At 35.7% G+C, this 17,368-nt stretch overlaps 1 protein-coding gene across 2 annotated transcripts in view; it reads right to left on the bottom strand.

Annotated features, from left to right (window-relative positions):
• LOC149802331 (adenylosuccinate lyase-like) overlaps nt 1-17,368 on the bottom strand; it is a 118,001-nt gene that overhangs the window by 45,658 nt on the left and 54,975 nt on the right. The window contains exons 4-8 of one of the 2 annotated variants that reach the window (XM_089951542.1): nt 16,983-17,108; nt 13,128-13,172; nt 11,773-11,852; nt 9,284-9,455; nt 785-831 (exon numbers count right to left, since the gene is read on the bottom strand). In XM_089951542.1, the coding sequence (XP_089807668.1) occupies nt 785-831; nt 9,284-9,455; nt 11,773-11,852; nt 13,128-13,172; nt 16,983-17,108 (470 nt within the window). The remainder of the gene's footprint in view (nt 1-784; nt 832-9,283; nt 9,456-11,772; nt 11,853-13,127; nt 13,173-16,982; nt 17,109-17,368) is intronic. The other variant, XM_089951543.1, reaches the window with a different exon arrangement.

Below are 17,368 nucleotides of genomic sequence, written 5' to 3'. Positions count from 1 at the left end.
ATCACTATGATGTCTGCAGTGCAACAGTATATGTGATGTCTAGCACTGGGGCATCATGATACAGACATGTAGCTTCATGTCCCACCCAGTCACATTATCCTGACAACAGACTGACCACTCCTTACACTAACCTCTTAATGCTAAGCACCAAAGCAGACACTCTAACCACAAGGCCACCAAAGTGGTGAGAGGTCAGATTAGTACCATGTTCATTTATGAACATGATGTACAAGGTTTCACCCATTTAAATCAAATGGCTCTAAAGTTTTAAAGCAAGAAGAAAAATATAAAGAAAATCAAAAAATACTTACTTGTCATCTTGAACCTGAAGATAGGACCTCTTACATGATACACAACATATCCACTATTGATGATGTACAAAATGAATACCAAATTTAATCAATATATCTCAAAAGGCTTTAAAGGAAAAACAAAAGAAACAGGATAGACAAATGGATGAACAAACAATCAGAATGCTGGACAAAAGTACCAATACTAAGTTCTAGGTGTTTTGTGGCAAGACTGAGGATAATAAGTAAAGGATGAAGGCCATCAAAATGTTCCCATACATTAGACACTATTACTAATGATCTTGAGATAACCAATAAACTTCTGTAATACTTCTGTACCAAATATTCAACAGGAACAACATTGCAAAATTACTGAAATTTATATCTGGGTCACACTGACCTACTTTTCCTTTACAAATACGAATATAGTTTAAACAATAGAGAGTCTCAAATATCTGTTCCAGACAGTTAGATTAGACAAATAACAAGCTTACTGCTTAAATCCTGCCATCTCTGTTACCAGCTTGTCAAGTATTTCCACCTGGAATGAAAAAATATTTGATAACAAGAGTCCCTTCAAGGGTACCACATACAATCACTTATAAGTCAAGACCAACTAAAAATGACTGATCCTGATCTGCCAACACATGTGGCAGCAGAGCAGGGTCTATGTTGTGTTCAAATGATCACTCCTAAGAACTGCACAGACCCTGATCTGCCATCACATTCTTCACCAACAGATCTGGGTCTGTGCCATTTACAGTTAGCCTCTACTTGTAAGTGAGTACATGATGGATATATGTTTGTAGTAGCATTTATGGACCGATACTTCTAGCAGTGATAACAGACTTGTGCTAACTGATGGATGGACACCAGGCAAATGACAGACAACAGACAATGGGCTATTAGATAAGCTCTTCCAGACTTTGACAAGTCAAGTTAAAAATTCAACTAATTTGCATGAAATAAAAATTCATATCCATGTACAATACATTGAAATGAATGGTGAGGGAAAAAACATGCTGTCAATTCTCTTTGTATCAAGAGTGGTGGGCAAAAGGGGCTCCATTATTTCTTTTACTGCAAGTCCATCTTTTGAAAATGAAAGGGTATTTTTATTTACTACAGGACTAATTCAAATGACTAAATTTATGTCATTATTGGGGGAATGGGAGAAAAACACAAAAGTACAGCTGTGTATGTATCCAACATCAAATAAAAACATAAATACATGATTTAATAGAAAAATTGCAGTTTATGGGGCTTATTTTAGTGATCATGTGAGACATTGGGGAATGTTCTTCAGAAATAAATGCGAAGGCCAAAACTGTATGATGATAGGGGGTTGCAATGGGCTCTGGGTGCAGAGGGAAGGGCAATTAGGAGCTGGTGGAAGTGAAGGGGAATGCCCTTCTATTTCTATTGAGGTGCATGGAGCACTGTGTGTGTGTGTGTGTGTGTGTGTGTGTGTGTGTGTGTGTGTCAGTGTGATTTGGATTTTTAATGTAGCTTTAACAATGTTTTAGTCATATCGCTACGATGTCTACAGTGTGACAGTTTATAGTGATGTCTAGCACTGGGGCATCATGCCACAGACATGCTGCATGATGTCCCACCCAGTCACATTATCCTGACACCAGGCCAACCAGTACTAACACTAACCTCTTAAGGCTGAGCACCAAGCGAGGCAGCTGTTGGTACCATTTTTGTAAGTGTTTGGTATGACTGCCGGGGATTGAACCCATGATCTCCCACATCTGAGGTGGACACTCTTAACCACAAGACAAACGTAGTGGTGGAAAAAAAATATTTAGTGGAATTGAGAAATTAAATAAAGTTCAGACAGAAAACAAGTCCACTCCTGAAAACTGTAGGATGATTCAGTCTTACAAAGGAATATATATATATATATATATATATATATATATATATATATATATATATATATATATATATACTTAATACACTCAAAAAAGCTAGTAAATAACTAAAACATGATATGTTCTTGTTTTAATCTGGGTTTTGTTTCTTTCTAGTTTGAAATTTTTCTGAAAGTTGGATTTGGCAACATGTATAAGCTCTTCACCAATTTCTCCTAACAGACTTTTTGATTACTACAAAGTTTTATTGCCAAAGTAAACGACAGTTCGATACGATAATCTGGTGAGCTTGTTGTATTCTTAAGAAAAAGTATCTAAGCTCCTTGTCATTAAATAAATAACTATATTTAAATTTCTATTTGTGAATGTTCATTGGAAACCCTCAGTCAGTCACTGCTTTTTGTTGTTAATGTACTATGTTTAAAAGACAGAAGATAAAGCTGATAATTCATAAAAATCTAATTTGAATTGAACCTTCAACAATAAAGCTAACAATTTCTTCATTGTGCTTGTCTTCAATGCACTGTGTACAATTGTTGTTAAATCATGTGCAAACAACAGTACACCTATGCTTGCCCCATCAACCAGCATACATACATGTTTACCAAAAATGCAATCTGATTAACATCAGATCTCCACAATCCTATGTTCACGTCTGAAAGACACTGATAAAAGTTCATGTTCTGATAACCTTTGGGATTTCCAGTCCACTATTTTAGTACTATATCAGATAATGCATGGCAAATTTGTTTTAGGGAGATTTATCATAAGTCATTATACGTTCTGAATGACAAGCGTCACTTTCAGAAATTCTAAAGTTGTGATTTCATTGGCAAACCATAAGGTCAGCAGAACATATCTGCTTATAAGTATCCATCAAATCTCCACATAGGACTGCAAAGAACTTACTGTAATAAGATTGCAAAGAAAATTTGCTGTTTAAAAATGTTTATACTTGAATTAAGAAATAATGTTCTTTTTACATACACCAGTGTAATTCAGTAACTGCATATAATCAAAGTTAACCCCACTGATTAAGGTTGCTGCAACTATTTAGAGCTGCTGTATTAATAACGAAAACAGCACCCATCTCATGACCTTTCAGCTACTAATGACTTTGACCTCTGAGCTAGAGACTTGACTATTCTATGACAAGGTGAGGACCTGCTGACTATTCTATGATAAGGTGAGGACCTGCTGACTATTCTATGATAAGGTGAGGACCTGCTGACTATTCTATGATAAGGTGAGGACCTGGGTAAAGTTTTATCCACATAGATGTAAGAGTTAAAAAGTGATAGCCTGGATGAGAATACAGACCACTGCTGTAACCAGGTCCTTCAGGCAAGAGATATAACTGAATAAGTCAGCGACTGTCAAGTCAAGATATATAACAGACTAATGTTTAATTCAAATATCTTCCCTGGTTCGAAAGTTTATACTGATATTTGGATAGAGGTCACTGATTTATTATTTCCCATGCCATGACCTTGACCTTGAGGAAGAAATCATGGTTATGGTATATAGCACACTGCTTATTCATTATATATATAACTGGTTAAAGTTTCATTAACTATCTTTTATGGTTCAACAGTCATAGTCAAGAAAAAAATACAAGTCAAATTATATTTTCAATTTCTGTGATTGTCACCAGTCACAGTAGGTGTGGTTTAGGTATGAGACAGGCAGGAAGGGAAATGATGTTAAGATGTGGCACACCATACTTGTATGATATATAATGGCTCCAAGTTATACTTTAGACAGGATTACAATACATTTTCTCTAGCTGCAACCTTGACCTTGGGAGGGAGCATATTATGGCGCATGTCACACTGCTTAAAGACGATATACATTTGGGCAAAGTTTCAATAAAATATTTTTAATTGGTTCAAAAGTTATACTCAGGACAATAAAACATGTCACAGAAATGCACTGCCTTGCAAAAAGTTACCTTGAGGCAGAGAGTGTGGCAATGTTACAAGACACACCACCTATACATGACATACAACTGGCTAAGTTTCATCAAACTATCTTCAGTAGTTAAAAAGTTATACACCAGACAAGATTAAAAGTCACAGAATTACATTTCTCCTTCAAGTGAACATTGTGGGAGCATAGCTATGGTAAGCAACACACCATCTAACGTCGTACTATACATCCCCATTTGATTGTACCCCACTACCGATTTCAATAATGAAAACGTTTAATGTGATAAAAAGTGCATAGAACTAAGTCAACTGAATCATTGATTTATAATTTCTAACCTGATTGTGACCAGAAAGGCACTTTTACTGGCATCCCCTGCACCTTTCATGCTTAATGGACTTGCCATGCTTACACGACACCATATTGTGTACACAATGGGCTAGTTTATTTCCATCAGACAACATAATAACGTAGTTCATCCTATTTGGTAACTGCCGGATAATTCTGTAAATTACCATAACATTGAGAGTTTGGAATTATATCCCTTTGCACACATGAACATAGAAATTAAATCGTTAAGTCCATGTGAAAGACAAATTTGTTGTAGTCATTATTTTGCTTTGCTTGATTTGATATTGTAAATATCAGAAGTAGACCACATATGTATGTACATCTGTACTTGTGCACACACCCCTTTGCCAAAAATGGATTTGTCCAGGAACTGGAAATGGATCTCGAGTATGTCCGTCTATTATATTGAAAACATCCATTAAGCATGACACACAGATGATGATGGTGTTAGGGCCAATCTACTCACAGTCAGGTTAGAAATTATAAATCAATGAATGAATCGGCTAAGTTCTGTGCACCTTTTATCGCATTAAAGATTACAGTTTTTGAAATGGGTTGGGGTTGTGCAAACAAACGGGGAGGTATATTAAGACTATAGTCATAATATATGCTAGGACATAATTTTTGCAAAATATCTCCAGTGGCTTAGAAGTTACACTCTGAACAAGGATACCAGAATCACATTTTCTCCATGTTATGACCTTATTCATGAAAAGGGCATATGGCTATGGTATGTAATACTCAATGAGAGTCTTGTACAGTTTCATGAAAATCTCTCCAACCATTACATAATTATGAACTAGACATGCAAATGTTAAGAGATATATGAATGGATTTACAATACCATAACATAATATGCCCAAATTAAGACAGGCACATAACAAAAGGCCTAAGTGGGCCTGAGATCACTCATCTGGCTGACATCTGCCTAACAGCCAAAGCAAGAGCAGTTGGCAAAGAAATCTGGATCAGAAGAATGCACTCTGCTGAAATTTCTTGATGCTGTTGATTTCATATGTTCTCAAAACATCTGTTTCTCTAGCTTTTGCATATTTATCCATATCTGATCACAAATGAACATCCTTTGTCCAATACTGAGAGACACCTATGTCAGAACACTTTGTATCAAAGTTGGTCAAATTTTGCTCATATTCAGTATTAAAAAATGTGTGTACATTTGTTTCTACTACTTGTAAATGCATTTATTATTATCTGTAATGCATCATTGGCATATATCAGAAAGGTGTTCAAACTTGGACCCTTTCTGTCAAATTTTATCAAATTCTGTTAAGAAGTTATTATATAGAAGAAGTCATTTTAGTTGGGGTTTTTTTTTGTAACAGTAACTAGAACTGGGTACCAAGAAAAATGTTTTACCAAGGTATACTCCAGTATTTCTGAATCTACCTTGATATGTATCATGTTATACCATTATTATATTAAGGATCAACAACTCGAAGTTATAGGGCAGGGGCCTGACACTCTTTTGTTTAATTTTCTTCTGTCACTAGCTGGAAAAAATATCTTGCTCTGATTTACTGCAAACTGACACCATATTATACCTATGATATTATTTGTGGAAAAAATATTAATTATCTTGAGATAAAAGACAAGGAATTATTTCAGCTCAAAAGAAACTCAGTCACCCCCCTCCCCCACACCAAAAATTAAATCATCAGTACCTTATAGTCGATGATTGTGTTATGTGTATGTTAATCACTGTATAAGTTGTGATCTAAAACAAAAGTGAGAGAAGTAAGCTTACACTTTGATACTGTGAAACATGTGCTTACATTAGACAGCCTACAAACAGAAAGTATTGATCCTGAAGACTACAGTTTACTAACTACTGTACATCATTGATATTGAGAATCTGCATCATTAAACAAAATCTGAAAGTCTTCAAATAAGGATGCTTTGTCAAGTCTGATCAATATCTATTCATTTAGCATGGAGAATAAGTAATTTAAAGCATTTTCTAATTTTCTAGTTTTAATAACTGGCAATATTTGTTTAATTCTAAAAGACCTTCAGGCCATGATGCTCTATGTCTAGTTTGCTAAAACTGACTGGAAGTAAATTCTAAAAAAAAATGGAAGAGAACAATTATCATTGGACACTGGACTTATACATGACATACACCAAAGGGTCATAAAAAAGCCTACTTGGCCTTATCGGATCACAAAGTAAAAGCCACCTTTATGCACACATGGCATGGCCAAGTTATCATACAATCAATATGATTAATCAAATGGCAGCTGAAATCAATCAGTTCTTTCTAAAACAATAAACTCTATCCCTGATGTATATCCGTCAATAAGTGGTTTTGTATTAAAGTGTTATGTGAACTTATTAGCAAGAATTAAATATTCAGATTCAAATGGAATTCATCTGAGGAATTCCAGCTGTCTGAAGTTTATCCAGACACTTCCATTAGAAATTGACACATGCATACTGAAATAGAAACTGTGCTTTACCTTTCGGTATGTTTTCTTAGATTAATTTATGCATTTTATTCAAAGACATCATCATCTTTACCAGAGTCACTACAAATTATGCCATTCTGTGCACATTTTTTATGGAATTATTATGAGTTCACTGTAATGAATAAAATGAGATCAGTTGCTGATTACACACGTCCTTGAACTATTAATAATTTTCTTCTACATGTACCTAAATATTAAATATGTAATGAATGCATTTTCACTATTTTCTTCAGTTGCTAAAAGTGTCATTGAAACTCAAATATTTGTGCCTGTACCTTAGGACTCTATCTTTAGCATACTGTAACGTCGCTTTCTCAGAAAGAGGGGATGGTTAATTGGGTTTGGCTGGCATTATCCAGAGGATGACCTCCATCGATATTATAGCCTGGCGGGAGTGAAAGATGAATGGAATTTCAACATAGAACTGAGCGAAAATACTGGGAAGAAATAAACAATACGAGCCCCCTTTTGACAAGAAAATAACAAATTTAATCAGAACAAATTAATAACAGCAACTCCACTTCAAGTTAGATTATCTAAGTAGAATTTAACTGGTGTGTCCAATTTGGATTTATTACATCATCATAATGAGAGGTGAAAAGAGCACAATGTCCATGACTGATTGCATCACCTTCCTGTCTGACCGTATATCAATGTCTCCTAGTTCATCCTTCCTAAGTTCTATGTTCTTCCCCTTCATGAACTTCCTGGTCCTTTATTCTGACCTCATCCTTCTTTCTTTTTTTCCCCCATACTCCTGTCTTCAGTTTGTCTCGTCTTTCTCTTAGAAAGCTGTTCCTTAAAGAACAAATTTACCCAATAATTCTGTATACCCACTATTGAGAGGTACATACAATTCACTTAAGGTTATTCAGAGCCTGTTGCTATCCACACACCGCGTAAATTCTGACTTAGCACAGTAGGACATTGACCTCACTTCCAATGGCAAGTCTTAAATTACCACATGAACGACTACCAAGTATTTACCGTGTTATTTTACATATGCTACTACATGTTCGATTACTATTGCATGAAATTCAAAAGAAATGTAACTCATGACATTCCTTAACTATAAGATTATCCAAGCATTACAAAATCATATATAATTAGATAATTATCGTTAACTCACAATGATCTGTATCATCCTAATAACAAAGGAAGTTATTTCATATAACCATATGAAATCCTACACATATGAACATTTGGGTCTCATGCAATCAATTCTACCAATGAACCAATAACTGTATAATTAAAAAGGTAAATTGCATAACAATTCTAGCAACAACTCTTTCCATGAAATTGAATAAAATAAATTGCATAACAACTCTAGCATCAACACATTTCCATGAATTGAATAAGCAATACATAATATGGAACCTAGTCATAGCAAACACATTTGCATAAAACAAACAATCAAATAATAGAATATTACATGAAACTAAAATTGCGTACCTTATCACTGTTTTTTCTTTCAGGACTTGTGCGATCTAGCACTAAACATGCCTTTCTTTTACACAACGACCACCTGGTCCCTGTTCTTGTTTCACAAGGAAAGCACTAATGTCTTTATGTCTCCCCGGAGTCGACTAAGTTTCCTCTTCTAGGAAATTTTCAGACTAAAGAATTTTGACTAGGGTAGTCACTTTAAAGTCTGATTACTCTAAAATGTACGCCCTAATTTATTCTACCAAATCGTAGGTGGTTGTCCCTACTCTTTTCCAAAGAAATAATTCCTTTCATTAGGATTAGACAGCTCAGAATCTGTGTACGACAGTGCATGACAATTTCCCTTTGAAAATATGATAAGTGGACATAGGTTCCTACGAAGCGGTTAGGGTTGGTAGCTCAAATGTTTACTTTCTAAGGACTGTGTTAAGATACACCAGTCAATTTCACTGGGTTGGAATGCTGTTCCTTTGAAGTTTACATTAACATGGGGGAGATGAACAAAGAAAGGTTGAAGTGACCCATCACAAAGACTTTCTGGCTTAAATGTGATAAGACTTTAATTGCTCAATGTATTCAACTTTAAAATTTCTAATAATTCAAAATCTGACGCTTCACACATACATATACAACATTTTCTTCCATTAACTGACCTGTCTCAATATTGCACAGTAAATTAAAAGGACTGTGTCCAATTTTAAACAATCTGAAAATTCCATTGACAAATTTAAAAACTTACATAAAAGACAAAACGTGTAACTTTATTCAAGTTAACATTGCCATGTATGACTCAAGATGGGGGAGTGGGTATGTGGCATTGATCAAAAGGCTCCTGACGAATATCTGACAATAATGCACTAATTTTCTGGTTCCCTGTAATGCAGACAAGGGAAAAATTACAAACCTTCTCCTCCTGGCCATCAAACAAGGCAAGGAAACTAGCCTGTGTCCCTGTTGTGCCCTTAACCCCTCGAAAGCGCAGGTCATCCTTAGCCCTGCCAAAATTTCTCAGGTCCATCAAAAGATCTTGCACCCACATACATGCTCGTTTACCCACTGTTGTTAACTGGGCAGGTCTGAATGTGATAAGGAATTAGAATAAAACAATTTGAACAACAGCAGCACAAAACGGAAGTATCACTTTTCACCTCAATTTTTTTGTTGTACAGTCAAACATTGATATTAAGGATGCTAATTTCCAGATTTTTCTAATTAAATTGAAATTTCCTGAATGAGTTTTGACCTTTTAAAGATAAGTTATAGTCGGCCAACTAGACTTTTGATGAAAAGTGACCATGTTCTACACAAGATCCTGAAATATAAGGACAGAAATGCGTTTGCCATGGAAAATTATGTCTCACTGAAAACTGGGATATCATGTGTGGTACATGCCTGTAAAAAAATTCAATACAAAATCAAAACCAAAAAATGTTTGATTACTTTATCATCACCATCATTGGAAAGTGATACATGTCTTCCTATTTACAAGACATCATGTTCTCAATTATATTTGCATATGAAAACTTGAACGACTTGATGAATGGTAAGCAATTGGCTCAAGTAAAAACACCACTGTCCTGCACATAACTCTTGCAAACAGCATCAATATAATGAGTGGTCAAACATCTGATGAGGATGACAATTTCTATTAAGTTTTTCACTGCAATCCAATAAAAAACTGCACAAGTAAATTCACAAAATTTCTGTCTATGCCATATCAAGCTGCAAGCCAAAATGTACAGAAAACCTCCTGTAAAACTATGGGAGCACAAAGATTTGTCAATATATGAATTGTTTGATGATGACTTAATATGTATCAAGTAAAATAAACTGGCACTAGTTACACGGCTGCATTAAGCTACAAGACAAATAAAATGTAGCTAACGTAAATTGCTGGATGCAAAGTGATTTGCTGAAATGAGCATCTTTAGGTGATGACCGTAATATTTACAAAGTTTCACGTAAATCAAATGAAAACTGCAAGACCAGTTGCAAAAACAAGACTGTGTCATGCACAACATTAAGATAAACACAAAATAGGCAGGAACTCGAACAAACATTGTAGGAGCAAAGCTATTTATTGATATGTGCATCTTCAGAACATAGAACTTTAAAATTCCTAGATCGAGACCAATCCTGGTTTGAGCAGGGGGATTAAATAATCAATCTACATCCGTGTGCACAAACCATCGCTGAACAGGGATGGGGGGTGTTACAACCTGCTGCATATCTGGGTAAATCTGTTAACATCGCTCAACATTCCATCGAGTGATGTTAATAGTCAGTAAAGCTTAAATCAGTCTGCTGATCAAGTCCAAAGCATGAGGACAAAAGTTAGTTTAGTTGATATTGTTTGTATATGTGATTGAAAAGTTAAATATCATTGTCAAATATAAATAATATCACTACACTGTTAAGCTTTCACCAAAGTGTGCACTTTCAGATGATGCATGGCTGAAATTAGTGGCAGTCACTTAGCCCAAGGCTAGTAAATATATTGTCAAACAAGCAGTTTTCAAAATTTCAAGAGTCCAATGGCAACTAAACCTGGATATATGTGTGACATTAAACATTTTGGAAGGACTAGTGAAGATTCAGCAAATCTAGTAAATGTTTCAAGCTTCTAGACCTTCTGGTTTCAAATAAAATGATGTTATATTCTAGGCCAGTGGTGAACATAATATTTACCTAGTTTTGTGGCAATCCATAAAAAGCTGCAGCACTAGATGTGATAGAAAGGTTATATTTTACACTGCATTAACCTACAAAACAAACAGGGCAATAATTCTAAGAAAGCTTCATCAGACACTGAAGACTAGTGACATTCAAACATTCTGGACAGAAGGCCTAATGGGCAGACTCAAGGATGATTTCTTCTGTTAGCTAATACAGCACTCCCTCATTAAAAAGGTGTCCATTTAAGTGAGATTGCCTTACAATGATGTATATAACAAATATAACGCTACCACTAAATAACATTTTGTTGTTGTTGTTGTGGGGTTTAACGCCATTTTTCAGCACGATGGGCTATACATGGCGGCCAGTATTAATGGTGGAGGAAGAACCCGGAAAACCCCGGAAAGAACCACCGACCCACGAGAAGCTACTGGCAAGCTTTCTCACATGCCCACATTGGCTGAATCTTAGACTCGAACCGCCGCAGACAGAGGTGAGATGGCAGTGATCCGTAACGAAGAGCGCTTTAGACCACTCGGCCACTCGGGGCCCCCACTAAATAACAAATGGAATCCATAACCATAAGTGCCTTATAACAGAACTGCTGTATAATGAAGTGGCATAGAGTGAAGGTGTGTTGAGTATAGTGAGACTGCAGTCAATATCTATACAAATATGACCCTATAAATAAAGCACACAAAACGTCCAATTACTTACTGTAAATGTGTATAAGCTAGGCATGGCAGGGATTTGTGTTCATCTGCAAAAACTGCAAATCGCTGAATACATCGGGCCAACTGAAAATAATTCAATTAGGGGGATATATTCCACTTAACTACAACAGACAGATATAAAAAAAACTAATACATATGATTATTCTCAACACATTTTAATGCAATCATGTGACTCTTAACTTCTAAATGAAAGAGAAGATGCAGAGACCAATTTTTACTGAAGCCAAAAAAATTCCAATTACAATCATGACTTTGTTAAATAATTGATTCCTAATATGAAATGATTATCTCATTAACAGTATATTATATTATCTCTTAAATCTAACAAAATGTTAAACTACTTCCAGATTAAGTTCCTACCCTTTTATGAAAAAATATATAAACTATTAGCACTATTAAAATGTATCAAACACATTATCATAGCATTAAGAATATTGATGCTTTGAAGCACTGAATGATACTAATTTACACAAGATCTGATGGAAGAATATAACTCCAGGTAAGCTGCTGTTTGTGGTCGTTTTTACTATTATCACTGTACTGCTCTAAACAATCTTTGCTTCAATTTCCTCATCTTTACATGTCACTAGAGAATTTATATTAACATTTAAAACATTTGAAGAAATATTGCTGTGATTTCCTTTTAAAAGCATTTTCTACTATTATTGCAAGTATTACCATCAGAGGAATAATATTCGAGGCAGATAATTTCTTACTATTATTATCAATGCAAAAAACTATAATCAGTAACTGGGAATGGACACTGTGCCCACATGCATGATGCGAATGAAATCCCTCCAAGCCAAGATCAGAAAAAGGGGTAATGTTTTAAGATCACAAAAAAACATGTTTGGTTATATCATAGTTTTTATTGTGAAAGATTTTTGTTAATATTGGATGAATATTGGATAATAATGGATGAATATTGGATCAAAGATAGTGAAGTCAGAACAATCTGAATGATAGGCATTACAGAAAACAACAAAGGGGTCTAACCATGCTACTCCAATGTCAAACACATGCTGAGTAGCACACAATGTGCCATGACATAGGCATTACAGAATACCACAAAGGGGTCTAACCATGCTACTCCAATGTCAAACACATGCTGAGTAGCACACAATGCGCCATGACATGAAATGATCCACACACACCTATACAAGTAGCATGTGGTGTTATATTGGTCAGTGGTCAATTAGAATTTCATATACATGACACTGATTAACGTAATAGTCAGTGGCAGATAATGCTCAGCAATTCCAAAATTGTACAACATGTAAAACCTACACAATTATATCCAACTTTTACAACAGATTAAAGCAAGCCGGGAATATCTACCTTGGGTAGTAATATTTCAAATGCATCCCTCATGATGATTAGATCCTGAAAGAAAAAACAAAAGTAATTAACTTAAAGTGTTTATTATAAAATTCAACATTTATATATTGTAACAATAATAACATCTTGTGAATAAAATTCCCTACGCAATCTAAATTTAAATGATTCATATATCATCCCTAAAATACCAACCAAGTATAATTAGAACAGCAAGCTGTTATTTCATTACACTCCAAAATTTGGACAGATCTGATTTCCTGGCAGATTCTACAATTAGTCCTAAATCCAGTAACTAAACCTCTATAAAAACCAATCTATAAATATAAGGGTTCTATAGAACACTTTGTATCACCTGAATATCACACAATGATGGTTCTTGGTGGGCCCCGAGTGGCAGAGTGGTCGAAAGCGCTCTCCATTACGGATCACTGCCATCTCACCTCTGTCTGCGTGGGTTCAAGTCTAGGATTCAACCAATGTGGGTATGTGAGAAAGCTTGCCAGTAGCTTCTCGTAGGTTGGTGGTTCTTCCTGGGGTTTTCCCGGGTTCTTCCTCCACCATTAATACTGGCCGCCATACATAGCCTATCATGTGCTGAAAAATGGCGTTAAACCCTACAACAACATGATGTTGCTTTGATTTTTTAAAGCATTAAACATGTAATTGTAACACAGAACATAAAAAACCAGCAATAACAGTAACAATATCTTGCAAATACTAACACAGAACATAATACTGCCACCCTTATTTCCGTTTGAGATTGAGATCCATCATGACAAACATCTTTGTACAAGGAAATGGTCTCCCAGTGGATTGTTTAGTAGTTTAGTCACAATATGATTATTGAGACACTGTACCATATCCTGTGTAATATCCCAATCACAATATGATTATGGAGACACTGTACCATATCCTATGTAATATCCCAATCACAATATGATTATGGAGACACTACCATATTCCATGTAATATCCCAATCAATATATGATTATGGAGACACTGTACCATATTCCATGTAATATCCCAATCACAATATGATTATGGAGATACTGTGCCATATCCTATGTAATATCCCAATCACAATATGATTATGGAGACACTGTACCATATTCCATGTAATATCCCAATCACAATATGATTATGAAGACACTGTACCATATCCTATGTAATATCCCAATCACAATATGATTATGGAGACACTGTACCATATTCCATGTAATATCCCAATCACAATATGATTATGGAGACACTGTGCCATATCCTATGTAATATCTCAATCACAATATGATTATGGAGACACTGTACCATATTCCATGTAATATCCAAATCACAATATGATTATGGAGACACTGTACCATATTCCATGTAATATCCCAATCACAATATGATTATGGAGACACAGTAAAATATTCCATGTAATATCCCAATCAATATATGATTATGGATACACTACCATATTCCATGTAATATCCCAATCACAATATGATTATGGAGACACTGTACCATATCCTATGTAATATCCCAATCACAATATGATTATGGAGACACTACCATATTCCATGTAATATCCAAATCACAATATGATTATGGAGACACTACCATATTCCATGTAATATCCAAATCACAATATGATTATGGAGACACTGTACCTTATTCCATGTAATATACCAATCAATATATGATTATGGATACACTGTACCATATCCTATGTAATATCCCAATCACAATATGATTATGGAGACACTACCATATTCCATGTAATATCCAAATCACAACAGATTATGCAGACACTGAAAGATGCTGTTGCTGGGGATTTCACCCCAGAGATCTTGATCAGACTAAAACTGGTTAGGCAAAGGCTGGAGTTTGATGTCCAGAGACCAGTAGATCAAGTCCAGTGCCTGATGATCTGCCCGGTGACTGGTAGATGACAGATAATCAGCATCTTGTACCTAGTGCCTGATGATAAGATGCATAGTTGACCAGTATTTGTCACTCTGCCCAATAAATGGTGATCCATGCCTGGTGAGAAGTGTAAAGAGCTCATATTCAGTGACTGGAGGAGTTCCTACCTAGGGAATTTGATTCATCCAATGATCTGAAACCCTCTGACAAGCAAATTGAATATGAGCATACTTTCCTAGCAGCAGAAAGGCAAGACTTGATTGCATGTGTTGTCAACTCCCTTCAGCTGGGAAGTGTGTCACTGATCCCTCCCAGAATAGGTCTGTTTGCCACTTTCTTGAACCAGTGTGTGTGTGTGTCACTCTGATTTCTAACATAGCTTTAACAATTTTTCAGTCATATCACTATGATGTCTGCAGTATGGCTTTTTATAGTGATGTCTAGCACTGGGGCATCATGCTGCAGACATGTAGCATGATGTCCCACCCAGGCACATTTTTCTGACACCAGGCCAACCAGTCCTAACACTAAGCTCTTAATGCTGAGCACCAAGCGTGGCAGGTGTTAGTACCATTTTTGTAATTCTTTGGTATGACTCAGCCAGGGATCAAACCCATGACCTCCCACATCCAAGATGGTATTGTTACAACAATCTAAATGGATTACAATAATATAATCCAAAATGTCTTTGAATGAATTCACAATAATGCCAGACAGTGATTTCATGCAATAAGTATTAATGAGAACTTTGTAATTCTAGTGAATAATTTAAATAAATAAATCCTCCCAAAAACAACAATAATTCTGATTCCACTTCAGATGTTAAAGTAGGAATGTGTAATTCTGAAGTAAACAACCTTAATATAGAAAGGTACAGTACAATAATAGAACTGGAATGAGGGTCAACTTCCTTTCTATAACATTAAAAGTTTGATATCAACCAGATCAGGAACTTCCAAGTGAAAAGCCAATATCCTAAAATCAGAGAGAAGTAAACATGTTCTCCTCCATTCACAATGATCTGAATACTGAATCTATAATGATAGAGAAATATTGGCTACATATTATGTTCTTTACATAGATAAATGTCACTAACCAGGTAGGCCCTTATCTGATTACTGACCAAGGTCAATCACACAATATAGACATACATAATAATATAATCATGGACAAAAACCAACACATAATCCAAATTAAACATATAAAACTGGAGGCAAGTCACCACAATTTGTTTGACATAATTATGGCAACTTTACCAAAGACTTGGCCTTTCCAAAAATGAAAGGCACTTTTTATAGCCTTCATTTCAAAAAGGTTGATGCAGAGAAACAGATCCTCCTGTCAACATGTGCTGCTGGTATTCACAAAGCCTGACAACAGGTGGGCTCCCCACCAGATGTACTGGTATCCATACAGACTGTAACTTCCAGCTGGGCTTTTCCAGAGGAATCCCTGTAATGAGCGAATTGTAGCTGCACCAATGACCCAGGAATGATAGTATCTCACCTGTGATTCTCATCCCTTGATCAAGTGAACTGGAAAAGGGGTGCCATTGGGTAAACAATGTCATTTGTAAAGGACACATGAAAAGAAGGCCCAGTGGTATCAGGTCCACCGCCGTAATGAATAATCTCACGGTGAGCAGTTCTTGTTGGTTGCCAGTGGGATGCCAAGAAAATGTATCACACAACCTGATGCTATCATTATTTACAACTGAGGAATGAGATGGGCCTAGGGGTAAACTTTGCAACTGAATAGAGAAACTGCATTGTCACCCCCTGTACCTGATGACATGCCTGTACCTCATGCAACAATTTAGCCAATGGTGGGAGTGGCAAATCTTTGGCAACTGACTCAACTTCCAATGAGGTTATCATAGCCGATGTCATTTTCTGTCTCAATTTCGGTTTGGGATGGGGTGAACCCTATAACATCCCAGACTAAGCTCACCTTTAATTCAGTTTTATGATGAATGCTCAAGACATCAGACTGTCTGGTGCTGGAATTAGTCTTTCTTTGTCTAATTTTCACCATTTTGCATGGAATAGAAGACCACATATCTTTGGACCAAGCCACCTAAATATCAAATGTCACTGAAATTGTACACTTAGTGCAAGCAAGGCATGAGTCATGATGAGCTTTAAATTTCTTGCATTTAGGAACATTTCACTAATTCATTAATAATCTGATTCTGAAGAGACAAGAGCAATAAAAATGTTAATAAACTAAGCAAAAAAAAGGTACATATGTTGCAAAAACAACATCTGTTACCAACAGAGTTGCGAGAACACATAGAGCGTTTGACTAAAATGAAGCACAACAAGCAACAAAAAAAA

Source organism: Sinohyriopsis cumingii, chromosome 3 (genome assembly GCF_028554795.1).
Source record: "Sinohyriopsis cumingii isolate HCF-2022 chromosome 3, ASM2855479v2, whole genome shotgun sequence".
Taxonomy (NCBI): Eukaryota; Metazoa; Mollusca; class Bivalvia; order Unionida; family Unionidae; genus Sinohyriopsis; species Sinohyriopsis cumingii.
The sequence above is the reverse complement of the archived record's forward strand: the minus strand, read 5'-3'. Positions and strand labels throughout refer to the sequence as shown.